This window comes from Ranitomeya imitator, chromosome 9 (assembly GCF_032444005.1).
Source record: "Ranitomeya imitator isolate aRanImi1 chromosome 9, aRanImi1.pri, whole genome shotgun sequence".
Lineage (NCBI taxonomy): Eukaryota > Metazoa > Chordata > Amphibia > Anura > Dendrobatidae > Ranitomeya > Ranitomeya imitator.
Window position 1 is genome coordinate 39734531 of NC_091290.1, and position 20369 is coordinate 39754899.

The window sequence follows — 20369 nt, forward strand, 5'->3', positions numbered from 1 at the left end:
CCGTTCCAGAAGGGGCGGCACTCGTGTTCCCGGGGCTGTCGTGCCGTTATGACATCTGTGCCCAATCATCATCAGCATCATTGTCCCCCACCTTCAGGTCATTGTCCCCCGCCTTCAGGTCATTGTCCCCCACCTTCAGGTCATTGTCCCCCGCCTTCAGGTCATTGTCCCCCACCTTCAGGTCATTGTCCCCCGCCTTCAGGTCATTGTCCCCCCACCTTCAGGTCATTGTCCCCCCACCTTCAGGTCATTGTCCCCCCACCTTCAGGTCATTGTCCCCCCACCTTCAGGTCATTGTCCCCCCACGTTCAGGTCATTGTCCCCCGCCTTCAGGTCATTGTCCCCCGCCCTCAGGTCATTGTCCCCCCACCTTCAGGTCATTGTCCCCCCACCTTCAGACGTATTGATAATCAACCGGAAGTGGGAGCTGCGGCTGCTCTCGGACTTCGATTTGTCCAAAGGCGGGGACAATGATGCTGATTTGCCGCATATGTCATAACCACGCAAGTGCCGCTACCACTGGAATGACGCTGGCACAGGAGGTGAGTATAGGTTTTTTATTTTGATGGGACCAAACATGAGGACTGAAATCCAAGTAGTGGACAACCCCTTTTTAATAGCGTAAATTATGATAAATGTGTACACATAAGATATATCACACAGTTGCTTATTTTTATCAGAAAACAATTGCTTCTTTCTTCTCTTGGGTTGATTTTTTTTTTCATTCTGAATTTGTGGGTAAAATCTGTGTTCAGTGATGACAGATTTTCCCATTACTGAGATAGGAGATGACAATTGGTGCTAATAAAGTTCTATGGAGGAGGGAGGAGCTAGAGGCCAACACAGACATTCCGCTGCAGGTTCTCCTGACATGCCAGTTACAGTTCTCCATAGAACTTTATGAGCACCAACTGTCATCTATCTCAGTAATGAGTATTCACTGAAGACCGTTTTTAACCATGAATTTAGAATTGTGGTCTTTTTAAAAGATTGTGTCAACCAAATGCAAGTCTCATGTTCAGAATTATTCTTTTCTTTTTTTTTCAGTGAAATGGATGATCCGATCACTGCTAATTTACCTTCTGAGGTGCGTAAGAAATCCAAAGCAGTTACATCAGTAGACAGAGACTTTTTTTTTTCCATCAAGGGAGTCGGGGTGTAACTTTTCATACTATTGCTTCCTGAATCTGTTTTCCTAATACAGACTGCTGCTTATGGCAGCTTGTATTCTGCCTATGGAACTACACTATCTTGCATGTAGCGAGTCTGCCATCTAGTGACCATAAATAGAACTGCAAAATAGCATCAAACATTTTGCTTCCCTCATCATAAATATATTTAGAAGAGAATATTGTACATGGCTTCCCTTTTTTTCCAGCTTTTGATTTTTTTTTTCAATTTTCTATCACTATATTTATAAAAAAAAAAAACTGAAACTTTGCAATATTTCACTTTTATACTAGACTCATGCTTTCCATTCTGCACAAAAGGCTTTTCAGCAGTCTCACTATCGTCACAGACAGACTTAAAATGAGAGCTAACACTTTTATATACAGTAGGTAAAACAGGGGCCATCATTCACAATAGGAGATGTCACATCTCGCCTGCTCTCACTCCCTTCACTGTGAGCTTTGCCCTGATGAGAGCGTGGTCAGGAAATGTTTTGATACAACTTAAAAGGGCATGAGTCAATCTATTGCTGCTAATGTTCATTTTCCAAACAGGATTTAGGAGAGGTTTAATATTAGGACCTAGCGATCGCTGGGAATATTGCAAGAATATTTTTTTATATAGATAGTAGTATGAAAAATAAAAATTCTATATAAAAAAAAAATTAAAACATATATAATTTTATTTTAAAGGAAACCTTATCTGAAGCTCAACTTGATGAAGGATTCAAGAATCTCTTCCGACAGCTTGCTGGAGAGGTATGATGATAATGCGGCTAATGTCCGTAATAGTGGTATTTTGCAATGCACACTGAGAGCTCAGATAAACACACGTCTTCTTTATTAAAGTGGTTTTATTCAGTCGCCATGACAGCACAACGAGAGAGGGGATCCGCCCTTCAGGGACAGGAAACCTACAGACATAAAAGGGCGGTACCTCTCTCCCACGTCAGTTGGTTTCCTGTCCCTGACAGCGGAACCTCTTCAGACAGGCCTGTGAAGAAGGTCGAAGGTATGTCACGTCCCCACCCCTGGCAGGCCGATACTGGTAGCGGGGGTCCCCTACCCCGGCCTGATCAGGGGGCAGGAAGCACCACACGGCAGGGGAACTGTTGGTGTAGGTGGTAGCAGGAGGAAGCAGCCTCTGACAGATTGGCTGGCTTCTGCGGTGTCCGCAGTAAATACCTGGGAGGATCTGGAGGAGGGAGTCGTCGCTTGGTGCGGCTGCTGGGTCCCAGAGGTCTGTCCGTGCCTAACGGGGGTCGGTATCGGTCCGGTGAGGCGTCTGCTGCCGTCCCGGTCCGCGTGTCGGCTTGGCGCCGCTGCCGCGTCCGGAAGGGGCGTGTCCGGATGACGCGGCCGAATGACGTGGCCGGGCATGCGCAGTAGCGCTGTTCTTTTCCGGCCAATGGCGGCGCCCAGCTGAGGGCAATCCGGGCCTCGGGGGGGGCGGCGCAGCACGGAGCGGTGGCGGTCCCTCATCGATTAGGCGGCACCTGGGATTCCCTGCTAACCCCCATCGGTGGCGGTACCCTGGGGGCCTTTTTAAAAACGCTGCACACAGAGTGGCTGGTGTTCCTGTTCCATTCCATAATGAAGTCGCCAGAAGGAACGCAAAGCAGCCAACAGCAGCAGCAGGAGCTTCAGCAGTCAGAGAAGCCTCGGAGGAGCTCCCAGCGTCGGTCTAGTGGCAGTAGCCGCGCTGGTGGAGCTAAGGAGGCTCAAATTTTGAGACCAAAGTCCTCAAGCCGTAAAGAATTGCCGGCTGGGAAGGACCCCCCATCTACGGTACCATTCATTACTGGCGGGGTAAGTGATCTTCGTGAAAGTTCACTTAGTGATTATTTGTTCCCCTTATTTTCCCTCTCTCCTTATTAGGGGAGGAAAAGTTTAACTAAGGCCAAACATAGGCAGTGTGCTGAATGTGCGGAGCCACTTCCGGACGGGCATTTAAGGAAATTGTGCAAAATATGTATACAACGTTTGCTGGAGGAAGAGGCTCCCGATCTCACCTCCACAATTAGAGAGATGGTTAGGCACGAAATGAGAAGTGCTGTAAAGTCCAAATCACGGTTGACGGAAGTAGAAAGATCATCCCCGTTATCTGGCGTAAATTCAGACTCGGGTGAGCTGAGCTCTGGGTCCCTCTCGTCTTCTTCCTCCTCTGAAGATCTGGAGTCTAGTCGGGCCTGTTTGTCCTTGGATAGAGTTAACCATCTTGTTAAAGCAGTTAACAGTACAATGGGGATAGAGGACGCCCAATCAGAAAGCTCCATTCAGGATGTCATGTTCAGAGGTATTGAGCGGAAATCCCGTAGAGCCTTTCCAGTAGTGGACAAGATTAAATCACTAATTTCAAAAGAATGGAAGAAACCCGAGAGGAAAGGGTCACTTCCGCCTGCGTTTAAAAGGAGATATCCCTTTGAGGAGGAGGCTTCATCCTCATGGGATAAAGTCCCGAAGCTGGATGCGGCAGTCGCCAAAGCATGCAAAAAAACATCTCTCCCCTTTGACGACTTGGGGAACCTAAAGGACCCTTTAGACAGAAAAGCAGATACCTTTCTTAAAGGAGCTTGGGAGACTTCAGCAGGGTCCTTGAGACCAGCTATAGCAGCCACCTGTACAGCCCGGTCCTTGATGGTATGGTTAGGACACCTCGAAGATCAGCTCAAGGATAAGGTTCCCAGAACTGAAATATTATCCTCTATGCCTATAATCCAGGATGCGGCAGCTTTTCTTTCGGACGCATTAGCAGATTCGGTCAGGTTGGCCGCCAGGTCCTCAGCGTTATCTAACGCGGCCCGGAGAGCGCTATGGATAAAATGCTGGCCAGGGGACTTACAGGCCAGAACAAAGTTATGTAGCATTCCCTGTGAAGGAGCTCACTTATTTGGACCGGTCTTGGATGAATTGTTGGAGAAGGCAGGGGATAATAAAAAACGTTTCCCTTTCCTAGGAAGACCCTTTTACAGACGGGACTATAATAGAGGATGGTCTAGCCATAGAAGGCCGTATAGAGATTCTAACAGGGAATCTACCAGATACGACAGCAACAGAAGAAGGGGTAAAGGATTTATGTTTAACCCTTCACGAGAATTTAAAAAACCGCAATGACTGGCGGACCAGGTGGGGGGCAGGCTTTCGGCCTTCTACCCGGCCTGGATACGGATCACGAGTAGCCCATGGATTCTAGGCATTGTAGAAAAAGGCCTAAAGTTTGACTTCCACCATATTCCTCGGGATAAGTTTATGTTGACACCTGTGCGCTCCTCCCCTACAGAGCAGTTGGCGCTGGAGTCTGAGGTCCGGGAACTTCAACAAAAGAGAGTTCTGATCAGAGTTCCTACGAGGGAGGAAGGTAGGGGGTTTTATTCCCCTCTTTTCCTAATCAAAAAACCTGACGGCTCATATCGCACGATCATTAATTTGAAAGGCCTGAACAATTTTTTGTTGGTTCCCTCCTTCAAGATGGACAGTTAAAACAGCAATAAAGTTACTCTTTAACCATTGCTTTATGGTTGTCTTAGATCTCAAAGACGCCTACTACCATGTTCCAATACATGAAGATCATCAGAAGTTTCTTAGGGTGGCAGTTTCTCTAGCGGGCATGATAGAACATTTTCAGTATCAGGCACTTCCCTTCGGAGTCGCAGTTGCACCCAGGGTGTTCACAAAAATCATGGTGGAGGTAATGGCACACTTACATGAACAGGACATATTAGTAATCCCATACCTGGATGATTTGCTAATTGTGGGTCATTCAGAATCACATTGCAAGGACCAGCTAGAGAAAGTGATGACTGCCTTGCACGGGTTGGGCTGGATAATCAATCTCAAAAAGTCACGTCTCCAACCCTTAAATGTGCAGGAGTTTCTGGGATTTATTGTAGACTCCAGTCGGCAGGAGTGTCGCCTGCCGGACGCCAAGGTAGCTAAGGTTCAACGGCTGGTCTCCAGGGCGATTGACAATCCCTTAGTGTCACTTAGAAGTGCAGTGTCTCTCTTGGGCACTCTTACGTCTTGCATCCCGGCGGTCCTCTGGGCCCAGTGCCACACAAGGGCACTACAATGGGACGTTTTACACAATTCCCGTCGTCTAAGAGCTCACCTCGATAGTAAATTTACACTTTCTACGGAGGCTACACATTCACTTGTTTGGTGGACTCACACTTCAAATCTACATAGGGGGGTCCCTTGGATAAATCATATTTCTAGAGTTTTGACTACGGATGCTAGCCCTAAGGGATGGGGGGGCTCACTTAGGAGAGGATTGGGTTCAGGGGCTATGGCCTCAGTCTGAACAGGACTCCTCCTCCAACTTGAAAGAGCTGTTGGCTGTAAAACATGCATTAAATAAATTCCTTGTACCCCTACAGGGTCAACACGTCAGGCTATTATCAGACAATCGGGTAACTGTGGCCTACATTAATCGTCAAGGTGGTACACGATCTAGTTCGTTGATGAGGGTCGCAAATCATATTTTTCAGGTGGCCGAAGAACATCTTCTCTCTCTGACGGCACTTCATATAAAAGGAAGTATCAATACCAAAGCCGACTACTTAAGCCGCAACAGTCTCAGACAGGGAGAGTGGTCGCTGAATACAGCCGTCTTCAAGCAGATCATTCAGTTATGGGGTTGTCCAGAGATAGACCTTTTTGCCAGCAGAGGGAACAAAAAATTACACCAGTTCTGCTCCCTAAATCCAAAAGACAACCCATATGCGGTGGACGCTCTGCTGATATCACGGCGCTTCAGGCTCGCATATGCCTTTCCCCCTCTAAATCTAATACCATTAGTTCTGAGGAAGATTCGGGAGGACAGGGCCCAGGTAATCTTGATAGCCCCATTTTGGCCCAAGAGGCCATGGTTTCCTTGGCTGAGGAAAATGTCGGTATGCCAGCCATGGATTCTCCCAGAATTGCCAGATCTACTCTCCCAAGGCCCAATCCTCCATCCACGGGTAGCCAATTTACACTTAGCGGCATGGAACTTGAAAGGTCTTTACTGAGGGGGAAGGGATTCTCTCAGAATTTAACAAATACACTCCTTAAAAGTAGGAAACCCTCTACAACGAGCATCTATGTTAGAGTGTGGAGAAAATTTCTATCATATTCAGGGGCTCAAATTGACCAGAAACCATGTATAAACCAGATTCTTGAATTTTTACAGAGAGGACTAGAGATGGGCTTGGCCACAAGTACTCTCAGAGTACAAGTGTCGGCTCTGGCGGCACTATACAATCTCAACTTAGCCAGTAATAACTGGATATCCAGATTTTTCAAAGCAGTCACTAGGTCCAGACCAATCATAAAACAAAGGTTAGTCCCATGGGATCTGAATCTGGTTCTCTCTGCCCTAACGCAGGCCCCATTCGAGCCTATCGATACCATTCCTATAAAAATCCTTTCAATCAAAACAGCCCTCTTGGTTGCACTCACTTCTGCCAGAAGGGTTAGTGATCTGCAGGCACTTTCCAGACATCCACCATACATACAGTTCAGGGAGGATAGAGTAATCTTGAAACCCGATCCCCTCTATCTCCCAAAAATTGCGTCAAAGTTCCACAGGGTACAGGAGGTAGTCCTACCCTCATTCTGCTCCAACCCTGCTAACGATAAAGAACGTAAATATCATTGCTTAGATGTAAGAAGGTGCCTCCTTAGATATATTACAGTTTCAGATGCCTGGAAGAAAGATAACTCTCTGTTTATAGCCTATCAAGGGGTGAGGAAAGGTCTTAGAATATCTAAAAACTCTCTGGCCAGATGGATCAGGGAGGCGATCTCTCTTGCTTATACCGCAGGTGGCAACGAAGTTCCAGATGGAATAAAGGCACACTCCACGCGGGCTGTAGCATCTTCCTGGGCGGAGAGGTCAGAAGTATCGATCGAAGATATATGTAAGGCGGCCACATGGTCTTCTCCTTCTACCTTTCTTAAACACTACAGATTAGATCTGGGTAGTTCCTCAGACCTTACGTTTGGGAGAAGGGTGCTGGAGGCTATTCTCCCCCCCTAGTCTTCTTTGTTTTCTCTGAAAGTCTCTCGTTGTGCTGTCATGGCGACTGAATAAATACGTACGCTACTCACCTGGTAGCAGTGTTTTTTCAGGAGCCATGACAGCACCCTTAGATTCCCTACCCTATGTTTGGATGATTCAACACCCTTTTTGGTTTGCCTTAAAATTGCTTGTTTACTTACATAATAAAATGTATTTGTTTATACGCTGCATCTGTGTTATTAACCTTGGTGGTCCTCTCATGCTCTGGAACCAACTGACGTGGGAGAGAGGTACCGCCCTTTTATGTCTGTAGGTTTCCTGTCCCTGAAGGGCGGATCCCCTCTCTCGTTGTGCTGTCATGGCTCCTGAAAAAATACTGCTACCAGGTGAGTAGCGTACGTATTTCCAGTACTTTTCTTTTTTGATGAGCAATCCTTAGAATAGGTCATCAGTGTATGATCGGTGGGGGTCTGACACCCGAGACCCCCCACAATAAGCTAGTATAGCCTCCGAAGGTAAACCGTGTATGCAGCGCCGTATACTCTTTAGTGGTCATTTTCAGGTACTGCAAGTGGCCCATTTCCATCTCCAAAGCAGCTGGAATTATTATTTTTATTGTTATAGCGCCATTTGTTCCATGGCGCTTTACATGTGAGGAGGGGTATACATAATAAAAACAAGTACAATAATCTTGAACAATACAAGTCACAACTGGTACAGGAGGAGAGAGGACCCTGCCCGCGAAGGCTCACAATCTACAAGGGATGGGTGAGGATACAGTAGGTGAGGGTAGAGCTGGTCATGCAGTGGTTTGGTCGATCGGTGGTTACTGCAGGTTGTAGGCTTGTCGGAAGAGGTAGGTCTTCAGGTTCTTCTTGAAGGTTTCGATGGTAGGCGAGAGTCTGATGTGTTGTGGTAGAGAGTTCCAGAGTAGAGGTGATGCGCGAGAGAAATCTTGTATGCGATTGTGGGAAGAGGAGATAAGAGGGGAGTAGAGAAGGAGATCTTGTGAGGATCGGAGGTTGCGTGCAGGAAAGTACCGGGAGACGAGGTCACAGATGTATGGAGGAGACAGGTTGTGGATGGCTTTGTATGTCATGGTTAGAGTTTGGTAGTGGAGTCTCTGGGCAATGGGGAGCCAGTGAAGGGATTGACAGAGGGGAGAAGCTGGGCAATAGCGGGGGGACGGGTGGATTAGTCGGGCAGCAGGGTTTAGAATAGATTGGAGGGGTGCGAGAGTGTTCGAGGGGAGGCCACAGAGCAGGAGGTTGCAGTAGTCAAGGCGAGAGATGATGAGGGCATGGACTAGGGTTTTTGCAGATTCATGGTTGAGGAATGAACGGATTCGTGAAATATTTTTGAGTTGAAGTCGGCAGGAAGTGGAAAGGGCTTGGATATGTGGTTTGAAGGAGAGATCAGCATCAAGGATTACCCCGAGGCAGCGAGCTTGTGGGACTGGGGAGAGTGGGCAGCCATTTACTGTAATGGATAGGTTCATTGGGGGGGTCACGTGAGATGGGGGAAAGATGATGAATTCTGTTTTGTCCATGTTAAGTTTCAGAAATCTAGCGGAGAAGAAGGATGAAATAGTGGACAGACATTGAGGGATTCTGGTTAGTAGGGTGGTGATATCTGGTCCAGAGATGTAGATCTGTGTGTCATCAGCATAGAGGTGATACTGAAAACCATGAGATTCTATGAGCTGTCCCAGGCCAAAGGTGTAATGGAGAAGAGCAGGGGCCCAAGGACTGAACCTTGCAGGACTCCGACAGATAGGGGGCGAGGTGAGGAGGTGGTGTGTGAGTGGGAGATGCTGAATGTCCGGTCTGTTAGGTATGATGAAATCCAGGATAGGGCCAAGTCTGTGATGCCAAGGGATGAGAGGGTCTGTAGTAATAGGGAATGGTCTACTGTGTCAAAGGCAGCCGACAGGTCGAGGAGGAGGAGGACAGAGTAGTGTCGCTTGCTCTTGGCAGTTAATAGATCATTGGTGACCTTAGGGCAGTTTCAGTGGAATGGTGTGACCGGAAGCCAGATTGTAAGCGGTCAAAGAGGGAGCAAGAAGAGAGCTTTGAGGACAGTTCAAGGTAGACGTGTTGTTCCAGTAGTTTGGAGGCAAAGGGGAGAAGTGATAAAGGGCGAAAGCTAGATACAGAGGATGGGTCAAGAGAGGGCTTTTTGAGGATAGGTGTGATTGAGGCATGTTTAAAGCTTGAGGGGAAAACACCAGTTGTTAGTGATAGGTTGAAGAGATGGGTTAGATTTGGAATGAAGACTGTGGTGATGTTTGGGATGAGGTGGGATGGGATCGGGTCAAGTGCACAGGTGGTGAGATGCGATCTTGAGAGTAGAGTGGAGAGTTGATCTTCTGTAATGGTGGAGAAGTTGGTTTTGGAGGTTGAGGGTTGGGAAGTCGGGAGGAAGGGCTCTGGGGGTTGTTGACCAAAACTGTCTCTGATGCTATCAATCTTCTGCTTGAAAAATGAGGCAAAGTCTTCAGCGGAGATGAGTGGAGAGGGAGGGGGTGCTGGGGGGCGGAGGAGAGAATTGAAGGTGTTGAATAACTGTTTAGGGTTGTGAGACAGGGAGGATATGAGAGATGAGAAGTAGGTTTGTTTAGCTGTGGCGAGTGTGGTCTTATTGGAATTGTGCATTATCAGGAGTTATTGGACTGTTAGGGGCCCTTACACTGTTTTGGTAGAGGGGCCCTTTGCTATGTCAATCAGTGAGTTCACATACATTCGTAGCTCACTCCATGGTGGATATGACCAGCACTTTCGTAGAACCAGATGTCTTCTATCTTCTCTTGAAGGGAACCTGCCAGCTAGATTTGGCTGATGGTAATAAATGACGAATATAGAATTTTAAATTTTTCTCGCACTATACAGTGGGGCAAAAAAGTATTTAGTCAGTCAGCAATAGTGCAAGTTCCACCACTTAAAAATATGAGAGGCGTCTGTAATTTACATCATAGGTAGACCTCAACTATGGGAGACAAACTGAGAAAAAAAAATCCAGAAAATCACATTGTCTGTTTTTTTTTTTATCATTTTTTTGCATATTATGGTGGAAAATAAGTATTTGGTCAGAAACAAACAATCAAGATTTCTGGCTCTCACAGACCTGTAACTTCTTCTTTAAGAGTCTCCTCTTTCCTCCACTCATTACCTGTAGTAATGGCACCTGTTTAAACTTGTTATCAGTATAAAAAGACACCTGTGCACACCCTCAAACAGTCTGACTCCAAACTCCACTATGGTGAAGACCAAAGAGCTGTCAAAGGACGCCAGAAACAAAATTGTAGCCCTGCACCAGGCTGGGAAGACTGAATCTGCAATAGCCAACCAGCTTGGAGTGAAGAAATCAACAGTGGGAGCAATAATTAGAAAATGGAAGACATACAAGACCACTGATAATCTCCCTCGATCTGGGGCTCCACGCAAAATCCCACCCCGTGGGGTCAGAATGATCACAAGAACGGTGAGCAAAAATCCCAGAACCACGTGGGGGGACCTAGTGAATGAACTGCAGAGAGCTGGGACCAATGTAACAAGGCCTACCATAAGTAACACACTACGCCACCATGGACTCAGATCCTGCAGTGCCAGACGTGTCCCACTGCTTAAGCCAGTACATGTCCGGGCCCGTCTGAAGTTTGCTAGAGAGCATTTGGATGATCCAGAGGAGTTTTGGGAGAATGTCCTATGGTCTGATGAAACCAAACTGGAACTGTTTGGTAGAAACACAACTTGTCGTGTTTGGAGGAAAAAGAATACTGAGTTGCATCCATCAAACACGATACCTACTGTAAACCATGGTGGTGGAAACATCATGCTTTGGGGCTGTTTCTCTGCAAAGGGGCCAGGACGACTGATCCGGGTACATGAAAGAATGAATGGGGCCATGTATCGTGAGATTTTGAGTGCAAACCTTCTTCCATCAGCAAGGGCATTGAAGATGAAACGTGATTGGGTCTTTCAACATGACAATGATCCAAAGCACACCGCCAGGGCAACGAAGGAGTGGCTTCGTAAGAAGCATTTCAAGGTCCTGGAGTGGCCTAGCCAGTCTCCAGATCTCAACCCTATAGAAAACCTTTGGAGGGAGTTGAAAGTCCGTGTTGCCAAGCGAAAAGCCAAAAACATCACTGCTCTAGAGGAGATCTGCATGGAGGAATGGGCCAACATACCAACAACAGTGTGTGGCAACCTTGTGAAGACTTACAGAAAACGTTTGACCTCTGTCATTGCCAACAAAGGATATATTACAAAGTATTGAGATGAAATTTTGTTTCTGACCAAATACTTATTTTCCACCATAATATGCAAATAAAATGATAAAACAGACAATGTGATTTTCTGGATTTTTTTTTCTCAGTTTGTCTCCCATAGTTGAGGTCTACCTATGATGTAAATTACAGACGCCTCTCATCTTTTTAAGTGGTGGAACTTGCACTATTGCTGACTGACTAAATACTTTTTTGCCCCACTGTATTTTAAATAACGTGGACTACTAATCTGGGCAGAGACATTCGCCTCAATAGTCACTCAGTCACCGCTGTCTACAATGTTGATTCCTTCTTCCAGAGTGCACCCAGTGATTCTCGTGTACTTGCTTTCTATCTCCTGAATTCCAGAGCTCACTCAGTGCACAGTTATTGAAAGGAACCAGTCACAATGGGTTTTTGTTTATTTTTTACTAGTATGACTGTGTAGGGTCTTGTCTCCCAATAAAAATGACACCTTTTTTGTAAAGATCCGATGTGCCAGTCTTGATAAATTTAACATAGAAGCCATATGCAGATTTACTTGGGGGCGTGTCTTAGACTACTGCTGCTGACTATAGTGACACGCCCCCAAGCACTAACAGCCTGATAGGCTTATAATTTCTACACCAGATTTCTCATGACTGGCACGTCGGATCTCTACAAAAAAGGTATTGTTTTTATTGGGAGACAAGCGCGTAGACAGTTATACCACTACTTCCATGTGGTACAATGCAACCATAGTTTTCTTTTAAAGTGCCTAAAAAGATAGTAATTGTAGTTTATAGTCCAAAAAACAGCCGGTATGTTGCTTTTAAGGGGATGAATTACTAGTATGAATTGACAGTCCCCATGTAAATACTCCCCAGTCACAAGTATTTTCTTACCAAATGAATGTACATTTAGTAGGGAGCTGTACAAGCTGGTATGGACTGAGCTCCCCCTAGTGGTGACTATAGATAAACATTTATTAATGCGTTAGAGGCAGTAAAGACCATGTTGATGGACGATCTCCTCCCACCCTGAGCTTTATAGTTATGTTATGTGGTTGGTTTCTGGAAAGCACAGTTTCCCCATGTAATCAAGTGATTGTACACACATGCATCCTGTAATATTTATTCATTGGGGAATGTGTTGATATATTGTTTTTATCATATACAGGATATGGAGATAAGCGTACAGGAGCTACAGTCCATACTAAACAGAATCATGTCTAAGCGTAAGTATATTCCCCAGTGTGTAAAAATATGGGAACATAGGTAGATGTAGGTGCAGATCTAATCCAAAACAACTCCTTATCAAAAAGGGGTACAAGACCATCTTCCCAACTGTTACAGGGGTGTCCTAAAGTAGTCTCTTGAGCAGCTAAAAGCTCTGCAGTCTCCTTACTTCCTGGTTGCTTGGGGGTGGGTGCTCCTCCGTGAGTGACAGCTGGGGTGAGAAGCTTCAATCTGCTACTCCTCATTAAAGGGGATTTTCTCAAGTTGTCTTTTGTGCAGCTCAGAGCTTTGCAGTCCCCTTCTTGGTTTCTGGCAAGGCGGGCTCTACTGCTTGAGTGACAGCTCTGGTAAATTAATAGAACTATAAAGCTGAACACAAGATCTGCAGTAACATATTCAGTGGTGATTTATATCTGTATCTCTTACGAAGATGGGAGAGGAGGGAGGTGAGCAAATAAATGCTGTATAGAAATCAATTGGCTTGAGAGAGGTGGCTGGTATGTCATGAGTTAAGGGACTTTGATACAGCAAGATAATTGTGAATGAGCATTATTAGAAACACTTTCTTCTTGAAATGTAAACAGGTATTTGATCACCAAATAAAAGGGCAAAACACTCGTTTTGGTCCATCTAAACAGATCTTCAATCTCTCTTCTGGAATGTACGCTCTTGGCCGGGGCCTGGAGTCCAAGCTCCATGGAGACCAGCTGTACACTATAAAAGATAAAAGCTCTCACAGCAGGAGAATGGAAAAAAGGAAGTCAATTGAAAACTTCCTTACCTTTTTTCATTTTTTTTCATGCAGTCTAGCTTAAAGGGGTATTCTCATGTTATTAAATGGGTTTTGACTTGAAATATCCAATTTCAATTATTTACTTTTGTGACCGTTTGTGATTATGACCTATGAGGTGTGAGTAGTAGTTGCGTTTATGGTATACATGGTGTGTATCTAATATATACATATACTGTACATTTCTCAACATTTAAATTGCAACTCCAAGAAGTAAAAGCATAAAAGCTGTGAAATGATGGAAATAACAGGATGGATAGACGTGTTACTGATATGCAAATTATGAAAAAATGGGAACAAATTTTTCAAAACCCCTTGATTTATTCAGTATGGAGTAGGAGCATCACATGCAGAAATCTCCGCACTTACAGCCTCGGATGCTGTCACTGAGGTTATAATATAATAATAATAATAATAATCTTTATTTTTATATAGCGCTAACATATTCCGCAGCGCTTTACATTTTGCACACATTATCATCACTGTCCCCAATGGGGCTCACAATCTAAATTCCCTATCAGTATGTCTTTGGAATGTGGGAGGAAACCGAAGTACCCGGAGGAAACCCACGCAAACACGGAGAGAACATACAAACTCTTTGCAGATGATGTCCTTGGTGGGGTTTGAGCCCAGGACCCCAGCGCTGCAAGGCTGCAGTGCTAACCACTACGCCACCGTGCCGCCCACTGTTATGTTCAGCTGCGCTGAATGCACTTGGGCAAATCATCAAGATCCTCTGCTGGCAGCTCCCTGTGCATTTGCTTATGATTGATGTCCCAGATGTGCTCAATGGGAGACAAGTCCGGGGACGCTGCAGCCACGGGAGCATGTTTAGGCCACTAAGGCTGCTCACTGTAGCACCAACAACAATCCGCTTAGCATTGTTGTATTGAAAATGGCTCTTTGGACTTATGTTAAAAAAATGTATATATGCCCATGTGCTATGTATGCGTAACATAACATAACGTGGAGCGAGGTGGTAGCTGTGGGCGAGGTACTTCTGCTACGCACCCCGGAACACTGCGTGAAAATGGGGGTCCTGGCTGGGTGTATGGACTTTAGCTGTGATGGCGATATGCCCTTGCAGACTGCATGGTGCTGTTATTTGCGGCCGGCCTGGAACAGGTGTTGCAGAGTTCAAGAGGGAGGTCATAGTTCATCAATAAATGTATTTTTACTGAACAATAACTTTTGAGGAGCAATGTACAGCAGATAGTATGTATTCATCTTCAGGAACGTTTCTCTTACGACATGGAACATTATCACACAATTCTTCCTCCCTTTCCTAGAGTCACTCACGCTTTCTACTTCCACTTCCTCCTCAGCCCAATAATGGATCTACATTCCAGTCCTATGCTTCCACCCACGGTTCTGCATTTTTCTCCCCTTACGGGAGTTTTCTAAATCAATATGGCTGCTGCTTAGCTTTCCGCTTTATTGGCGCCTCTGGATCACCGCATCGGGCATTTCCTCTTTGCCTTGCTTATCCTTCCTTCTTCATCCTTTTACCGGACTGACTGACCACTCCTTACTGTCCCAGTATGATATGGCTTCCTGCTCCAGGCCCTGATACTTCCTACTTTCCTTTCTTACACTCTGGACCGACTCCGGATTGCGACTCCCTTCTCTGTAGGATTTTACTATCCGCTTGCTCGTCTCTCTTTTGCCACAGGACACTCACTGCATGCGGTTCTGCTTCTCAGACCTCAGGTCTTCTACTGCTGCAGGCTCCTCCCTATCTAACGCCTGATGGGAACCTCCCCACTGTTCCTTAACTTCAGCCCTCCCACTCTGGGCTAGTCTCAACTATTAATCCTGTAGAAAACCTAGTGCTGGGCAGAAACAACCTGTCACTGTCAATACAAATAATTAGGAATGCACACATTTTACCACATTGCAATAATATACATGTCTCAAAGAGGGAACGTGAGCAGTGCCTCCACCTTCTTACATATGTTTGTGTATGCAATTACGAATATGTATGTATGTATGTGTGTGAGTGTATATACTGTATGTATGTGTGTGTGTGTATATATATATATATATATATATATATATATATATATGTACAGTACAGACCAAAAGTTTGGACACACAATCTCATTTAAAGATTTTTCTGTATTTTCATGACTATGAAAATTGTACATTCACACTGAAGGCATCAAAACTATGAATTAACACATGTGGAATTATATACTTAACAAAAGAGTGTGAAACAACTGAAAATAAGTCTTATATTCTAAGTTCTTCAAAGCAGCCACCTTTTGCTTTGATGACTGCTTTGCACACTCTTGGCATTCTCTTGATGAGCTTCAAGAGGTAGTCACCGGGAATGATTGTGCCCTGTCAGGTTTAATAAGTGGGATTTCTTGCCTTATAAATGGGGTTGGGACCATGAGATGTGGTGTGCAGAAGTCGGGTGGATACACAGCTGATAGTCCTACTGAATAGACTGTTAGCTGCTTTTTTCTTGCCATAATACAAATTCTATGTAAAAAAAAAACGAGTGGCCATCATTACTTTAAGAAATGAAGGTCAGTCAGTCCGAAAAATTGGGAAAACTTTGAAAGTGTCCCCAAGTGCAGTGGCAAAACCATCAAGCGCTACAAAGAAACTGGCTCACATGAGGACCGCCCCAGGAAAGGAAGAGCAAGAGTCACCTCTGCTTCTGAGGATAAGTTTATCCGAGTCAGCTCAGATTAGAGAACAGGTCAATGCCACACAGAGTTCTAGCAGCAGACACATCTCGACAACAACTGTGAAGAGGAGACTTTGTGCAGCAGGCCTTCATGGTAAAATAGCTGCTAGGAAACCACTGCTAAGGACAGGCGACAAGCAGAAGAGACTTGTTTGGGCTAAAGAACACAAGGAATGGACATTAGACCAGTGGAAATCTGTGCTTTGGTCTGATAAGTCCAAATTTGAGATCTTTGGTTACAACCACAGTGTCTTTGTGCGATGCAGAAAAGGTGAACGGATGGACTCTACATGGCTGGTTCCCACCGTGAAGCATGGAGGAGGAGGTGTGATGGTGTGGGGGTGCTTTGCTGGTGACACTGTTGGGGATCTATTCAAAATTGAAGGCATACTGAACCAGCATGGCTACCACAGCATCTTGCAGCAGCATACTATTCCATCCGGTTTGCGTTTAGTTGGACCATCATTTATTTTTCAACAGGACAATGACCCCAAACACCCCTCCAGGCTGTGTAAGGGCTATTTGACCAAGAAGGAGAGTGATGGGGTGCTACTCCAGATGACCTGGCCTCCACAGTCACCAGGCCTGAACCCAATCGAGATGGTTTGGGGTGAGCTGGACCGCAGAGTGAAGGCAAAAGGGCCAACAAGTGCTAAGCATCTCTGGGAACTCCTTCAAGATTGTTGGAAAACCATTCCCGGTGACTACCTCTTGAAGCTCATCAAGAGAATGCCAAGAGTGTGCAAAGCAGTCATCAAAGCAAAAGGTGGCTACTTTGAAGAACCTAGAATATAAGACATATTTTCAGTTGTTTCACACTTTTTTTGTTAAGTATATAATTCCACGTGTTAATTCATAGTTTTGATGCTTTCAGTGCGAATGTACAATTTCATAGTCCTGAAAATACAGAAAAATCTTTAAATGAGAAGGTGTATCCAAACTTTTGGTCTGTACTGTGTATTATACACATACACATACACACACACACACACACACACACACACACATTTTTACATGCAAAGTATACGGACATGCTTTATAATAAATATATTTAATATTATCTTGTGTAATTGCAGACAAAGACCTTCGCACTAAAGGGTTTAGCGTGGAGTCTTGCCGCAGCATGGTGAACCTTATGGATGTATCCTTTCTTGTGATGGTCATGTTATTTGTGCTGATCCTATATGCTACCCGCCTTTCGGTTTCGCCCCCTACATCCTTGTCACTACTTTTGCATTACTTACAGTTTAGAATTACACTGGAACTTCTTATTTTTGCAACACCTCCTGAGATCACACCCAGAAACTTATGTCACACATGAAAAAATAAAAGTTGTCATAAAAAATATAAAATTAATGTAAAAATTCACGGCATCACACTATTGTCAACTTGTAAGCCTGCAGTAATTTGCTACAAGCCTTGTGTCATTCATAAAACAACAGTAAAGAATTGCAGATATTTTCTTTAACTTTGATGTCACAGAAAGATGGAAATGGAAAACTGGGAATGGTGGAGTTTAATGTCTTGTGGAACAAGATCAAGAATTATTTGGTAAGTGGAAGGGCCGGGGTTTATAGTGGCAGACAGTATATGGGGCGCTATATTGCTACTTAACTTTTTTTCTCTGTTTTTTTTTTTTTTTAAGACTGTGTTCCGAAAGTTTGACATGGACAAGTCAGGGAGCATGAACGCCTATGAGATGCGTCTAGCGGTGGAGTTTGCAGGTCTGTTTCATGTCCCTTTTAAATTTCCAAGTTGTAACCTTTAAGAAGTAGTTCTTCAATAATCCTATCCCAAATTTTCTCCTAAGGTTTCAAACTTAGCAATGTCCTTCACGAGCTGATCATCACCCGATATGCCGAGCCCGATCTGGCAGTGGATTTTGATAGTTTTGTGTGCTGTCTAATCCGGCTGGAGACCATGTTTAGTAAGTGGACATCTTGTTTTTAGCGTCTTGTCTTTCAGCTTGTGGTTTTCTCTTTCTTGATATTTTTTGTTGAATGATCAAATATAATATCTCTATAAAAGTTTTCATACTTCCGGTAAAGTTTTTCTTTTATGATTATATAAAAAAAAAAAAAAAACATGATTAAAATTTATAGATGGTCTTATAGCCTTTTACATACTTATGTATGATTTTCTTATAAACAAATAAGACAACTCTTTCCTTAGCTTTTTTTTGTTCCATATATATGATAACAAACAGCACAAATACTACTTTTACACTTTTCATTATTTTTGTTTTGTGTGTGTGAAACCACCATTTTAAAAAGCCGTGTCTGATTTCATTAGTTGATATTCAGTAAATTGAAATTAAAAATTTACTTTTGTTAATTTTAAGTTATTTCGGAGACCATTGTGGGATTTTCTTACTTTACTTTCTTACTTGCCAGCAATGTTGTCAATGTGTATATTCTGTTCCTTATGCCAGATTTACAATGTGGAATACGCCGCCATTTTAACATTCATATTAACTCTACAACAACCAGTCCTCCTCTTTCGGTCTACTGAACCCAACACCAATTACTGTTAGAAGCTGAAATGCCGCCACATTGCTCCAATATGAAAATGTCACAGTGGAGATTGTGCACGAGCTGTTAAATGTTTTTGCTATTGGGTTTCATTACAAATCTTGGACAGCTTGGCTTTTCAGGCTCTTTTTTTATTTTTTCTCTGCACATTCAACTTTGATGTGGTCTGTGGTCACAAATCAGCAGAGAGAAGCTCAGAATAAAAGTCATAAACTCTTCTGCCAGACCATCAGAGTAAGCTCACTGACGAATTCTCAGTTAATTTATTCTACATCCAGCAATGGGCAGTTCAACACAGAGGTTATAAAAGACAAAAATGGGGCAAAATGTTTGCAGAAATATGTTTTTCAACCTAATTTCTAAGCATTTAATTAAAAAAAAAATCCCTAAGGTGGAAAACCCCTTTTAAGACTAATGATTACACCCATTGAGCAGAACAATACACTTAGGCTGTGTGCACACGTTGCTGTTTTTTTTTTTTTCTTTTTTCTCGTTTTTTTCGCGAGAAAAACGCTATAAAACCACAAAAAAAAACAGCATACCTTATGCATCCCATCATTTAGAATGAATTCCGCAATTTTTGTGCACATGATGCATTTTTTTCCACGAAAAACCCGCATTGCGGTAAAAAACGCAGCATGTTCATTAATTTTTCCGATTTTTTGCGGCTTTCCCACTATATAATGCATCTGGAAATGTCCGGATAAATCCGCAAAAAAACGCACCAAAAACGTGGTAAAAAAACGCGCAAAAAACGCATGCAGAATTCTTGCAGATTTTTTGCAGAAAATTTCAGGATTTTCTCAGGTAATTGCAAGAAATCCTGAACGTGTGCACATAGCCTTATAGAGATTATTTTAAATGACGCACATTTGAATGTGATAATTATCACATTGTGAATATTTTGCCATCATGGTTAATTCCTAGAACTGCTGGTAACATGGTGCTATGTTGTTTTCCTGCAGGATTCTTCCAGGGGATGGACGCTGATAAAGATGGTGTCATCAACTTCACCCTCTTCACGGTAAGCTATTCATTGACTATTATTCCATAGATTTTCCTGTAGTGTATATATAATCACATCATTAATAATGCCATTACTGGAAATAGCACGACTAATAAGAAGTACTTTCTAGAATGGATGGTAAGTTGACATCAAGCTAAAAAGTAGATGATCATAGTAGCATTTTCTCATCTATAGAAAATAGATCTTTGAAGTCTCTTAGTGGGCCCTCACAATAAACGGGTGCAGAGCAGATTTTTTTTATTCTAATAATCTTTTTCTTGTAACTTATTGTTGTTGCAATCATTGAATAATGTAGTATTATCTTACACAATTGCATATGAAAATAGTGCAGGACTAGTCCGGTGGGACGTCTCTTCCTCTGGACTAGTCCTGCCTCAGAATTTCTAATTACACCTCCCTGGGTGTGATTGACAGCCTGCATAATTTTCCCACCATGACTTAGACTGTATTCAGGGGAGAGCACAGTAAATCCGAGGCAGAACTAGTCCAGAGGAAGAGACATCCCACCGGACTAGTCCTGTTCATTTGCTTTTGTGGAGCTGCAGGATAAAACTACACTCTTCAAAGGTTGTAGCACTATAAAGTTACACTAAACAAACCTCTGCACCCATGCAGGAGCTGTACACAGATCTTAAGAGTGTAGAGTGGGGAGAAAGTATCTACAGTCTC

General features: G+C 43.9%; 1 protein-coding gene across 1 annotated transcript in view; it reads left to right on the forward strand.

Annotated features, from left to right (window-relative positions):
• Positions 1–20369, forward strand: part of CAPN1 (calpain 1) — a 73897-nt gene that overhangs the window by 52616 nt on the left and 912 nt on the right. The window contains exons 14-21 of the mRNA XM_069740036.1: positions 1048–1087; positions 1863–1928; positions 12596–12653; positions 17219–17283; positions 17625–17693; positions 17788–17866; positions 17953–18069; positions 19639–19697. Of these exons, the coding sequence (XP_069596137.1) occupies positions 1048–1087; positions 1863–1928; positions 12596–12653; positions 17219–17283; positions 17625–17693; positions 17788–17866; positions 17953–18069; positions 19639–19697 (553 nt within the window). The remainder of the gene's footprint in view (positions 1–1047; positions 1088–1862; positions 1929–12595; positions 12654–17218; positions 17284–17624; positions 17694–17787; positions 17867–17952; positions 18070–19638; positions 19698–20369) is intronic.